Source organism: Mycteria americana, chromosome 9, assembly GCF_035582795.1.
Source record: "Mycteria americana isolate JAX WOST 10 ecotype Jacksonville Zoo and Gardens chromosome 9, USCA_MyAme_1.0, whole genome shotgun sequence".
Lineage (NCBI taxonomy): Eukaryota > Metazoa > Chordata > Aves > Ciconiiformes > Ciconiidae > Mycteria > Mycteria americana.
In genome coordinates, this window is record NC_134373.1 from 35,626,958 (window position 1) to 35,640,522 (window position 13,565).

The window sequence follows — 13,565 nt, forward strand, 5'->3', positions numbered from 1 at the left end:
GAAAACAGAAAAACAGAAGTGCAATAAAAATGTTATAGCAATTACTGCTTAAGAATTTACATTGATGGTCCCCTTTGTGGGTTGGTTAGCTCATTACAACTTTTGATTTCACCGAAAGAATCAAGGACTATCAACCTAAAAATGTCAAAGGATGCAGTTTAGCACATTTAAAGAATGACAATTATTTGAAAAATTTCTCAGTGATTCATTAAAGAAAAAAGCTGTTTTTCTTCAGAAGGCAATCACTATAAAACCAGTTGATATGATCAGCTGTAGAAATGTACTCAACTGAGAGAAGGTAGCAACAATGTACAATGCGCTTTAATAGTATGCTGTAATTTTCAATAAAATACCAAACATACTTAATTAAGTCCCTCCTCTGAAAGAGCATTTTGGATAGCGCTACAGAATATTTGAGGGGAGGAAAAAAGAAAAAAAACCCCACACTTCCATTGCATCAACTATGTAATAGGATGGTAAAGAGGAGGGAGCCAGACTCTTCGAAGGTGATAAGGACAAGAGGCCATGGAGACAAGCTGGGAAATCCTAAGTAGGTATGAGGAGGAAAAAAGGTACCATGAGGGTGGTCAAATATTGGGAAAGGGGCCCAGAGTGAAAGGGGCCCATGGCATCTTGATTCTTGGAGATATTCAAAGCTTGGCTGGACACAGCCTTGAGCAACTGGATCTAATCAGACCTGCTTTGAGGAGATGGTTGCATTAGATGTTCTTTAACAAGTATGGTCAACACCTCTAATTCCAAACTTGCTCTATAAACATCAGACTAAAACAAATTGCCTATTTCAATGGCCTTAAATAAAATACTAAGGAATAGCAGATGCTTCAGAATAACGTTGACCTTAATTCAGATCTAATTTGCCCAAATATGACAATCAATCCTTCTGATTTCACAAAAAAAAATTCACTGTCTAGACACACCATCCAGGTGGCAGCATTATAAAAACAAAATAATTGCAATTATATCAAGTCAAACACACAGGTACTTTTTTTGCCTCAAAAATGGAAACATGGTTATTGAATTCAGTGGATAAGTAACAGGAAAAAAAGGGATGGAGCAGATGCAATTTGGAGGGATATAAGAAGAGAACAGAAAAAAGTTTGCAGTTCCGACACTCTGACTTCTTTAGAAAATTGAAGAACCTGCATGGGATAAACCAGGTCAGAAAAGTTTCAAATAATTTATAGTTACTTTAGTTTCCAAGATAACCATATTCATATTTAAGAATTATTACATAAGTCAGCACAAACATTCTTACTAGTCATATGCAATTTCATAAGTAGGACATAATTTTACCTACCAAAAGAAAATAATGGTCCTCAGGTTCTGCCCTTAGATACTTAAAGATTACTTGCTCCATAAACCTCTCCATCAAGTCCCAGTCTTCAACTATACCATGGCGGATGGGCCACTGTTGCAAAAGAATATCAAAATATAATTGGAAACAAAAGAGGAAAAAAAAAAAAAAATCAGTGTTTTCAACTGCAGTAAAAGCATATGATCTACATATGCAAGAAACCTTGCATTAGGTTTTCCCTATCCCGATCTGACACCTATTCAAAATTCAGATTCCAACCTTGAATAGCAGAGACAATACATTGCGCTTTTCTCAGTACAACAGAATGGTGGCATGAGGATAAACCACAAGTTCCCCCAGCCCAGCATCCTGACTCTGACATTGCTGATTCAAGATGCCAAAGAACATGAAAGAATGCGGTATTTCCACTTAACACTCTCCCAGCCTCCCTTCACTTCAAAAGAAATATATATTCACATACTTTTTTGCAGATTCCCACAGGCTCCTGAAGGTCAACAAAACTAATACCAAACCTTATTTTCCATTAAAACAAAAGTTAATAAGCAAATAAGATTAAAATTAACCAAAAAGCATTCGTAAGAAGTTGTTTACTGTATAGCTGATGCTTTCTAAAGAGTATTGGAAAATTATTTTAAGCATTTCTCTTAATACCTTGGTTGCATAAGTTGGTTTTTCTATTGCTTCATCCCCGATAAAGAAGTCTAAATCATCAACACCTTTCAAAACCCTCCTTTGTGCTTGATCGACCACTTTTGCAGATTCTTTGATAGCAATACCTTTAACAGAGAACACAAACAATATTGTAGATCTTATATCCTGCACTAAAAAAAGAAAACCCCAATATTCAAGAATAGGAACATACTGTAATTGTATTCATCCTTTGTTTCAGGTATAAGCACAGAAAAGCTAAATAAAACACAGTTAATTTGAATTCTAATCATAGGTAAACATAATTAGGATTTGTAAAGTAACACAATACAGATCTAAATACAGATGTAATTGTTAGACACTCAACATGCAATCAGAGAGATAAAACAAAAAGAATCACTAAGGGTATCCCTACAGATCTCATTTTATTCAACAAGCGTGCTAATTTTCTGTACACTACTCTAATAATAAAAAAGAAAAAGGAATGCAGTTGTAGAAGTTGTATAAAGAGCAAGAAAGAAAACATGTTGCCATTATATAAACGGTTGTTTTACTTCACTTGCATCAATTTGATTTCTGGACATATTATGAAAATGAGATATGACACACAAAAGGGACTGAATAGCAACTAAATAAGCAAAATACGTACAAAAGAAGGCAGGAAGGAAGAAGTAGGAGAAAACATAAGGCACACAGAAAAAGAAAATTGGATAGAAATAAATGGAGTATTTTTAAAAGGACAAATTTGTATGGCCACATGATGCACCTTTAGATGCTTTAACACAGATTTTCAGAAAGTCTATGTTTAATTTCTTCCTTTAAATACTACTCCTATCTTATCATTAAGAATAGAATGGAGAATTTCATTTAAGAAAGACTATAAATCTCTCCTTCACTTCAAGGAACTACTGGCAAAAGTTAAGAGCTTGTATCTTGGCAATTTATTCCTTCCAGGATAATTACTCATCATAAATAAAGAAAAAAGTTTTTATCAGAAAAATACTGGCTAAGGCTAAACACAGGATGCTGGAAAGATGGATCAGTGATTAGATATCACAGGAACACAGATGTTCCCTTCCCTCATCTTTTGCATCAGCCCCCTGGCAACCAGGGCTGCAGTGCCAGCAAGACCTGCTGTATTTTTTCAAGTCTTACTAATTGCCTTTAAACACAATCCTTTACACAAATGAGGAAATTCATATATATAAGAAGCATTCATATCAGCCTCAAATATTCAAAGGTCATGATCCAACAGCTCTTTCAAAGGCAGAATTATTTTGCTAATTCTCACCTTCAGTAAGAAGTTCTGTTTGCTCACAACTAAGATTAAAAAAAAAAGTTACGAAAACAGCTGCTGCAGGTTCAAGCCCACCAGACACAGGGCGGCACAGCTACAGGATCTGGAAATCAATAGCATGCTAGGGTAAAGCACCATTAGTTCACTGATGCTCCGCATCCTTCTCCCTCCTCTTCCCATAAAGAGCAACAAAAGCAGAGCTGCGCAGCCAAAGTTAAATGTTGTGAAAGACTGAACAGGATAAAACAGAAGACACTATTTTGAGCTCTTCAGGAAGAAAACTGAATAATAGTGTAACTTCTGTAGCAGCTTACAGGAGAGCAGAGAGGAAGCAAAAGGCTAGAGGAAGCCAAAAAGCATGGCGGGGGGGGGGGGGGGGGGGTAGATAGGAAGTAGAAGCTAAAATCGTGGGGAAGGAGATGTCGCAAGGCCAGTACTTGCTGCAAGTGAAAAAATCTTGCCAAATATTTTTCAGGTCATCATGTGTGAGGAGCTCACACATTTTGGGAAATTTTTCTGTCCAGATGTGTGTTATCTTCAAGAATTTTCAAGTAAAATACCATTGCTTGCCACAGGATTACAGAAACATTCAAGTCAAAGTGGTTTCACCCTGTTACAAGCCTAAAACAAGATGGGAGCTCTCAGTATTTTGCCGACGTTGAGGCTAGCCTGTTCAGTTCTGGTTTTGAAAGTCAGAAATGAGAAGGAAACAACCTGAATCAAGAATCATATCCTGAAAATACAAACAGGAAAATATATCTTGCTGAAACCAGAGCTAGGCTACCACTGTGTCTGTGGATGGGCAGCACTCCAGCAGTATCTCAGAGCATTTGCCTTTGGTTTGCTTGGCACAAGAATTAAGAGCTTTTAGAAGAAGAGAGGACATACTTGCATCAAATCAATTTTTGTGCTTAACCACTATTCACGCCATTTTTTTCTTTTAAAGGTAAAGAAAAGGCCATCTAACATGTAAACTATCATAGATAAACTGAAGTAGATGACAAATCAAGAGAACTACCAGGTAACGGAAAGAAGTTGACTTCTATTTTAACATACAGCAGAAAAAAAGGATTAAGTGAATAAAAATCAAGCTAAATTAATGCTCTGCTAAGATCTAAAAAGCAGCCAGGGAAGAAAGCAGTGAACCTAAGTGTCTTCAAAAAATTGGCCCAATATATTCTCATTTACTTCACTTTTCAAGCAAGTACTTGTCATCTCTACAGAAGCATATTCAGAATTAAATCAAGGACACAACATGAGAGGAGTGGGAGATAAAAATTTAAGAGCAGGAGTGAATAAGATAAGCAGCAAGTGAACAAGGCAGAAGGAATGCTGCTCAAACCTGTTTAACAGCAAACATTTTTTAGGGAATCAAATTGATAACATGCAACCACCATTGCTGGAAGTCAAAGGAGAAACCAAACCTTTTTTCTCTGTGGATAATATTAAGGAAATTAAAGACAAAGTGCTTTGAAAAGATCCATGTTTTTTGGTAACATTTTACTTTGAAACTAGGTACTGCTATACTCTATTTTTGTTTCTCTAATGTGGATTACACCAGTGCTATTTTATGTCATTTGAGGCAGAGGATTAATGTAAACTCATGCTGTCAGTGTAACTGTCTAACTTGGATTACAGTACAAATGAGAAAAATGCCTTTTTCATTAAGGGAATTGCAGTCAAGGACCATTTCAACTGTAGGAGCATCTAGACTAGAGCACCTTTTTTTTTTCTCTCTTTTTTAAATACACCACACTATATCAAAAAGCCACCAAAAAAATCTCATTTCCCCCCTTTCTCTTCTACTTTAATAGCATCTCTGTTGTACAAATTTCTCTGCTTAATGATCTCACAGGTCATTTCATTCCCAGAATTTGTTTAAAGTGTCATGATATCTCTTCTCCTTTTTTGGAACAAGAAAGTGATTTTAAAATTAAATAAACCAAATCTGAAGATGCAGAAAAAGTATGTAAACTCTATTTATCTGAAATTAAATAAAATAACCATTTGCCCATTTTTAAATTTCACAGCAGTCTTTAAATGAAAGAGCAATGTAAGTTTTTTTCAGTGGTTCGTTAACTTTTTTTTTAAATCTAATGTTAAAACTAGTTTTTGTGTGAAAAACAAAACTATAGAGTATATTTTATATGCCACTGAGGTAAACCAAACAAAATTCAACTGGAAAACCAAACGAATGAAGAACTACATATAGAAGAGATTGAAAGGATTCTCTCACTTGTATGAAAACAGAATGCCTTTGCTTTCCATGAAAATTGCCTTTTGAAGCATGTTTTCTAGAAAAATTAACATGGAACCCGAACTATCAAGTTCTATTTTACAGTGACTATGCTTAAGTATTATTAGTTCTAGCTCTTTTCCTGTTGCATTTACAAGGAAAACTGGGTGTACTAATTATTCTTTTTTACCAGGATGTAATACGTGATTACTTTGGCACAGATGAACAATGACAAAATGCCAAGTGGTGTAGGAGGTCAAAAGGTGAAGCATTTCTAAAGGAAGCTGATTGAGTTCCACTCTCTAGAGTAGAGCTGTATCACTTTAGGTAGGAGAAACAGGTCAGAAGACAGGGATCAAATCAGCAATTTTACATGCAGAAAAAAATAAATTAAATGTTTTCTTGTTCTATTTATAAAACACGGTAAATTAAGTAACATAGCTGTAATACTGAAAAACACCTGGGAAGTAGTATAACATTTTAAACCCTAAATATATTAAAACATCCAATTTTATTTTCTAGTTACAATCAACTAAACTTTAACCTGAGAAGTCCCTAGTAAAGGAAAAGCCTTCTAAAAAGTAAATATAGCCACACTACTATATTTCAATATGGTTTCAATTTCTAAGATATTAACTTCAAATATTAGTACACCATTTTAATGAATGTATCTTTCTAAACTGAGGATCCATAGCAAAACAGAACAGAGCCATGCTATCACTCTGTGTCATCACTCAGAAGTCTTTTCAAGTCACTCATTTTTAACTGTTTTTTTTACATAGCACGTTATAGAAACTCTAAGTGTAACGTCAGCATCATACACAAGTAACAAATAACTTACATGAAGGGATAATGAACTGGGGCTCAGTATTACCGGCATATCCAAGCTTTGTATACCTATTGAGGCAAAAAAGGTTGGGTTATAATATTTAATACCACAAATACCAAAGATATCTCCCTTTTTTAATGAACATACCTCTCTTCCCATATCAAAAAGACCCACTGAATTTCCTTTAAAAAAAAAAAAAAACCTAAACAAAGAACTTCTATTTTTTTAAACAGTAAAACAATGCTCCCTACCACAAATCAAGTATCATTGCTAACTTCTACTCTAGTAAAATTTTACTAGAGAACACAACGTATGTAATTCAATTTATCAATGCTTAGGAGTATAATTTAGAGTCAGAGTAGTTCTTCCATGCTCAGCAGTTAGCTTTTGTACAGAATTATTTTCATATAATAAGTGTTAGTGGTAGAAGTGGTCTTGTAACTGCTAACTATAGGGGAAAAAATTCCCTTGCCCATGGACTGCCAGCTGGGCATGTGGCAGGGCTGGCTATCATTACTTGACAAGCATTTCCCACAATGTACTATTGTAGGTGGCAAGTACTGACAGCTGATAATGACAGTGGTAGCAAAAGAAATTCCATTTAACAAATGGAACACAGTCTTGAAAATGTGTTTAATAAGACTAAGGAAAGCAAGAGGAAAAGAACTACACGCCTTTACCCACCCAATTTCCAGAATGTGCTATGGATGTATATACATCAGTTTCATTGTCAGGATGTAAGAAAACTGAAGAAATTACCAATGTATTCATGAAAAATAACTACAAAACTCACAGTACCAAAACTATTCAGCTTCTAGAAATGTTGTTACAAAAGAGTTAACAACAGCATAGGCAAATTCTAAAATGTGCAGACCAAATGCACACTACATTCAAGAGTTACAGCCTACACACAATTTTTTAACAAACACAGACATGACAAAGTTCTCATTTTCTTTACACAGTCAGACAGCTGCACTAACTAAATTAGCACCATCAGCAAAAGCATGAAACACTGTAGTAGCACCTCTACAATTTTCAGCACTCAGATATAAACCTGGAAGATCTTAGGCGGTATAAGGCAATACTAACTTAACAATCCATAAATTTATGTCAATAACACAGCAAAATGCCTGGCAACAAATACAGTAAGAGGTTGGTTTTTACAGGCTAGAAGAGGAGTGCTGCTGCAGTAGGTTTTGCTGTGATGCTACTGATGCAGCGGTTCACAATTTGCTCACGTGTCCACTAATGCCTACACAATTTCTATCGCTGACATTAATTGCGCACATTAGTGCTGGGCCAGGAGAAACGGTATCCTCAAAAGGAAGGTATTTTTCTCTCTAAATAACAAAGTGGTTAGCGTAGGACTTCATTTAACACCAAAAACGGTTTGCAAGAGAAGTATTTTTAAAGCTGTAAAACCCATCTTGTCTCTAACACACTTTAACAGTTGGGAGTAACCATGCAAAAGAACTTGACTTCATGTTGATCTACAGTAATATTTACTGAAAAAATAAAACATCACTGGCAAAATAAGATATATAATGGAAAAGAAAAAAAAATAAACTAAACACCTGAAAGAAATTTACACCTCCTGAAGAGATCAGCATTATGCACTGTACGTGCCTGAACTCAGGACATGCAACTTGGAAACTGCAGACTCAAGTTATAAGCAAGCACATTTTTTTTTTTATTTTATTCTTAAATATCTAGTTCCTAAAAGAAATCTCAAGAATTACACAATCTGATGCTTCCATAACGTGTCATGCAGAATAAAACTGTTTACTGTATCTATAATGTTTTAAGAGGCTTTTAGTTCCACAAGAAAATTAGTAAGAAAACCAGCAAATACTGACTCACTTCCCCTGCAGATCAGGAACTGTGGCACGTATATTTTAAAGCTAAATCTACAGAGGAACTTTGGAGCCTGAAGGCTACATAAACCTACAACTAGATCAGAAGTAAAAAAGTTAAAACCGTTTGATTATTAAACTCAGTATTTCAAAGAAAACAAAAGCTAAACTGTTGCAGGTAACAAGCTGCTTGTGGTGTGGGAGACTGCCCAGCACACACACACACACACAGCCAGCAGACTGAAAGAAAAACAGTCAAATGAAAGATGCATTTTACATAAAAAGACCATATTCAGACATAAAATCAGCATATCTAAAAATACTAAGGCCTACTCAGCAAGAAGTCCCGACTCATAAAAAAAAAGTCCCATTTTTAGGCCTCCAAAAAAGGAAAAAGAAAAAAAAAAAAGGGAAAACCACCAGCATGACTTCTGGTCTCTGAATATTACGTTATAGCTGCAAGTCTCCAATGTAGTCTCCGACGCAAGGCTTCACATCTCTAGTTGACCAAGACTTCCTTGCCACGCTCTCTTTCCACATCAGGAATGCCACCACCACTTGCCCATTGGTCAGGGAAGGGACCTGCTGTCACCTCCTATGCCTCAGACCTGCCTCTCCAGCTCCACGCTCGCAGGCACAGACAGCCTTCTGCAGTATTCATACAGCGACTGGTACTATGGGGCTCTGGACAGTAGCTACGGTAATACATGTAATAAACAGTAAGCTTGATTTTCATAGCTAAACGTACATATAGATAGTCTTTGAGTTAAAACGGAGTTTAAAAGTGTGATAGGCAAGACAAAAAAGGTAAGTTAAAAAATTAATAAAAGTTGATAAAAATCTTCAGTTCTCCAAATGCACAATCGAGTAAGTGTTGTTTTTTTTAAATTAACTTCTGCAAAGATGAGGCTTTATTCAGACTGATCAGATCTATTCTACCACTGTCAGTTCAAGTAAATATTTAAATCACATGAAAAAAAGGATACCACGGGTAAGCCAGATTTCACAAGTATACAGTTTCCACAAGCAGTTCATACAGGGCAAAGTGTGTCTGACTAATGTGTGATTCACAGGGGAACGAGGCACACCCTGTCTTCTTCAGAGCAGGATTCACTGCCACTACTGAAAAAAATCCTGATATTAAAGATATCATAAAGCAGTGCCAATACTGGATCACGATTTTCCAGTAAATGACAGCTTGTCTTGTTTGCTACATAGCACTGAAGAGTGGCAGGAGGGACTTCCATGGAGACAGGCAGGCACATGTCATTTAATGAGACATTAACTCAGCTTTCCCACAACTAATTTGGGGCACACGGCAGTAAGAGAGCAAGGCACTGTACAGTTGAGTATATAAAAGTATAAGCAGATTTCTATTAAAATCTTTAAGACATAACTGATTTACAAAACCCAGAGGTGAAAACCTGAATTCAACCTTGATCATTCAGATGTTTTCCTTTATTTCTCCACATTCAGCTACCTGAAGTGTTTCTGTAGGCCTGTTAGCTCATTTAAGTAGAAAAGGAAGGAAAAAAAAAAAAGAAACAAAACCCCAAACATGGCAAAAAATGTTGTTGGATAATCATGACCTTCAGATTTACTTTAGAAGATAAACTACAAAGTATCCAAAAACAGTCCACAAAGTCTCAATACATATGTGTGTGTAAGTATACAGAGGACCATATACATACAACCTCTCCATGCTATCTATCAATATACATTTCTATGGTGCTGACATTCCCCAGTGACTTCCCTACAACATCTTCTCCAAAAGGCAATGGGGTCTCACACACCATCCTCTGGCCTATGCAGACGTAATGACGTGACAAACAACACACGATTCATACCACAAATGGGGTGGGGGTAGCAACTAATGAAGGTTCCTTCTAAGTTAACTCTACTAATCCACATCTTAACCATCAGTGGAGAAATATCTCTAGAGTCACATCTACCTCAAGCTCACACCCTGAAAATGCAGAGTAGCTCTGTACTGATCTGCCTGAGAGCGCTCTGGAAGGACAGCCAAAAGGCTCTCCACAATGTTCTCAAGTGCACTAATGGGATTTCTTATATATGCTCTCTCACCTAGAATAGATATTTCTGAGGCTATGACATGAAAGCAATGTCACTTGAAGGTTACTTATGTATTAGTCATGCAGACAATTTTAAAGCCAAAAGGAAATAGCACTTAGGGTAAGAACATCTGACAAGAATGTCATTAACAGAACCTCCGTCTGCAAACCTCAAGCCAAGACCATGCGCCTTTGCTCCACTTCTTTCCTGTCCACAACAAATGTAATTCTGTATATACTCTCCCAAGTTATACAACCTAGATATAGCACAGCTGCAATTTTACCAAAAGGATGAGGAATAGGGGGACAACAGCTTCGTGGGCAATGCATTTGTTCAGCTGCTCTGAGAAGTAGAACAGAAATGGGGTGGCCCAGCATGAGTTCTATCCTTGTCATTTTGCTGACAGCGCCATGCAAAGACATGAGTTAGCCAAGCACAAGCAGAGAAGAGCACTAGAGGACAAATGTCACCTGATCTTCAACTTCGACAGAGCAAATCCAGGTTACAGCCTACCCCTCAGCTACTCCTAGTGACCTGGACTAAAAGCAATTTCATGCATAGAACACTTTTTTTTTTTAAATCCACACACAAGCAGGAATAAGATGTACCTCCAACGCTGGCCCCACTGGAAAGATGCAATGCAACTTTAAAAACAAACAAACAAAAAGAACCACTTTTCTGGGGGGAGGGAGGAGTAACAGGAATGGGAGTAACAAACCTGAAACTCTCTGGAAAGGAAGTCGGGACTAGGCTGAATTCAAAATGGTCTCTTTCTCGTTTATCTTCAAGGTGCATAAAGTTAGAAAAACAAATATATATAGAAGGGTATTTTTTTCAGAGGGCTTTTTTGTTGTTTTTGTTCATCAAATTGCTGTCTCTTCATGTTGGTTCTGAATTACTGTCCACCATCTGAGCCACAGCAATCCTTCTGTGCAAGCTCTCACTCAAAATGCAACACATTCATTCCCTTGTATCTTACCTTGCAGATGCAATGGGCTTCCCAAGTACAGTAACCTGTACAGCATACGTGTTAGCTTGTATGTTTTAAGTTCTAAAATTCTGCTTTGGTGTATACCACAGCCTGCGTACCAAGCCCAGAAAGGTTTCTCTAACTAAACACACCTCTGCAAAGTCCTATGCAGAACCTGTCCAAGGGGTCATGCTACAAGCAAGTCTAACATTCAGTGATGGGATTAGGCTTTACACAAAGTTAAACTGCATTTATTCTTAAAAGTAAGCTGATACTGCCTCTTTGCAAAGTACCACACTTGCTCAGGCAGCAGCAGATCTGTACTCCATATCCTCTTCCATCCAAATGGGTTTACAGCCAATCTCCCATTTCCCATAAGAGCCTCTTGCCATTTGCTTATAAACTCCCCTGAGGCAAGAGTGCTTTGCGTTTCTTTCCTGAAACCATGTGGAAAAGACTCCAAGAAACAAGGGCCAAAGGCAGAAAGCAAGATGATTGCCCGGTAACCGAAACACACATCTTAGAAAAGGTATGATTAGAGTTTTGATCCCTACTCTAAAGACTGCTTAATTATTTTATTCCATGACCATACAGGCATAGATATGGATACCTTACAGCCATGCTACGTACTGCTTCCTGGAAGAAATTTTGAGGTTTCCAAGTGATATTGTGCCAATGGGAGTCAAAAATTATCACCACATGTTGACAGCTGTGCACAACAGCATACCAACCACTTAAAAGAAACAATAACAGATGAGTGGTTTAAAAGAAGTAATCCTTGCTAATTTCCGAATGCAATACTGAAACCAGAGCCCAGGAGCTTCAGGCCTGGGAGTCATTATTCGATTAAACTATTTTCCTACAGTTTGAAATCAGATGCCCACGACCTGGAAAATTTAAATGCACCCTGGCATTTCTGTTGTCCTGCTTAGAGAATTCCCACTTATGTACTAGTGTCTCCAAATCCTGCACTGAGCAGCCAAATGCACCAACCTGGATTTCACCCACAGCTTTCTGAAGCTCCTTCATGGGTCTAACCCAAAGAATTTAACTGAGAAAAAGGCTGCATGGGGCCATTTCTTTGGATCAACCAAGAGCAAAGAGAAACTCCAAAAACAGACAGAGGCCTCAATTATGTAAAACAAAGAACAGTAAACAATCTTATGAAGTCTGTTGCCTTTGCACATGAATTGCCTTCATCAGCATGGTCTGCAAACCATCTCACCATTTAAATCCTATCTCATAACCTCACTTCTCTCAAGACACCGCAGCAGTAAATTCTCCATATATACTACTTGAACACCAGCACGGACTGTTACAATATTTGTACATGAATCTGCTTGCTAAAATAAACTTTGTTTATGGAGATCTCCTCCATCATAGCTTGACACTTTGCTGCATAACAAATCTTACAGATAAACAGTTAAGATGATTGCACAAAAAGAGTACTTTTCTGTAATATTTCAATTTATGAAAATTCAAGCATTACTTACATCTTTAAATTACTATTAGGTAACTAACATTATTATGAATGGCTCAAGATAAAAGATACAAAACCAGAAAGGTTATTTTATTATTTCACAATTTCATAGTTTCACAGCAGACCACTGTGTGAAGGCATGCAAGATAGTACAGATGCAACTTAAGTTTGCTGAAGCATGTAAATTCTTTGTTGCAGGCGTGCATAAAGCAGCAAAATTCATTGCTGGCTAAGTTACCTTAACTCTAGGAAAATTGTAATTAAGTGAGCAGGCTGCAGGAAGCACTACAGAAGAGCTCAGAAAGTGGGGAGATTCTAAGGAGGACACACACACCGTAATACAGTCAAAAGGGCATGGAATAAATCAAATGGCAAAAACTCCAAGTTTTCAAACAGAATGGAAAGGGATTCTGCTCTTCATCCCCAGCTCCTTACAGATGGTCTGTCCATCAAAGACTTCATCAAAAAGGGCTTAATATCCTGTTTTAACTGGATAAATTCTACATAGACGGAATTTATAAGACAGGTACAGTGTTTTTACTGTCTGATGTCTTTAGATAACAAAACTGCTTTAAAAAGAAATGGAAAACTTCTGAAACATGGATGAGCCCTTAGTCTTCATACATAGATCCTCATGTTACTGAAAAGCCTGAACAAGCCTTTGTTTTTATTTGTTGCTTTTCTTCTATCACCCTTCTTGTACACCAGATGAGACTGAAAAGCCTAGGGAGTATTTACTTTTCAAATCCCTGTAAAGTGAAATAATGAGAAAATGATGGTGAAAGAGGAAACCCATCCTGCCCCTTTAAAAAAGGTCCCAGCTCTAGCATCAGGTGCAAATTG

The 13,565-nt window shown here is 37.0% G+C and overlaps 1 protein-coding gene across 1 annotated transcript in view; it reads right to left on the bottom strand.

Annotated features, from left to right (window-relative positions):
- ACTR3 (actin related protein 3) overlaps window positions 1–13,565 on the bottom strand; it is a 32,964-nt gene that overhangs the window by 9,622 nt on the left and 9,777 nt on the right. Inside the window, exons 2-4 of the mRNA XM_075511417.1 lie at window positions 6,359–6,414; window positions 1,988–2,112; window positions 1,319–1,429 (exon numbers count right to left, since the gene is read on the bottom strand). Of these exons, the coding sequence (XP_075367532.1) occupies window positions 1,319–1,429; window positions 1,988–2,112; window positions 6,359–6,414 (292 nt within the window). The remainder of the gene's footprint in view (window positions 1–1,318; window positions 1,430–1,987; window positions 2,113–6,358; window positions 6,415–13,565) is intronic.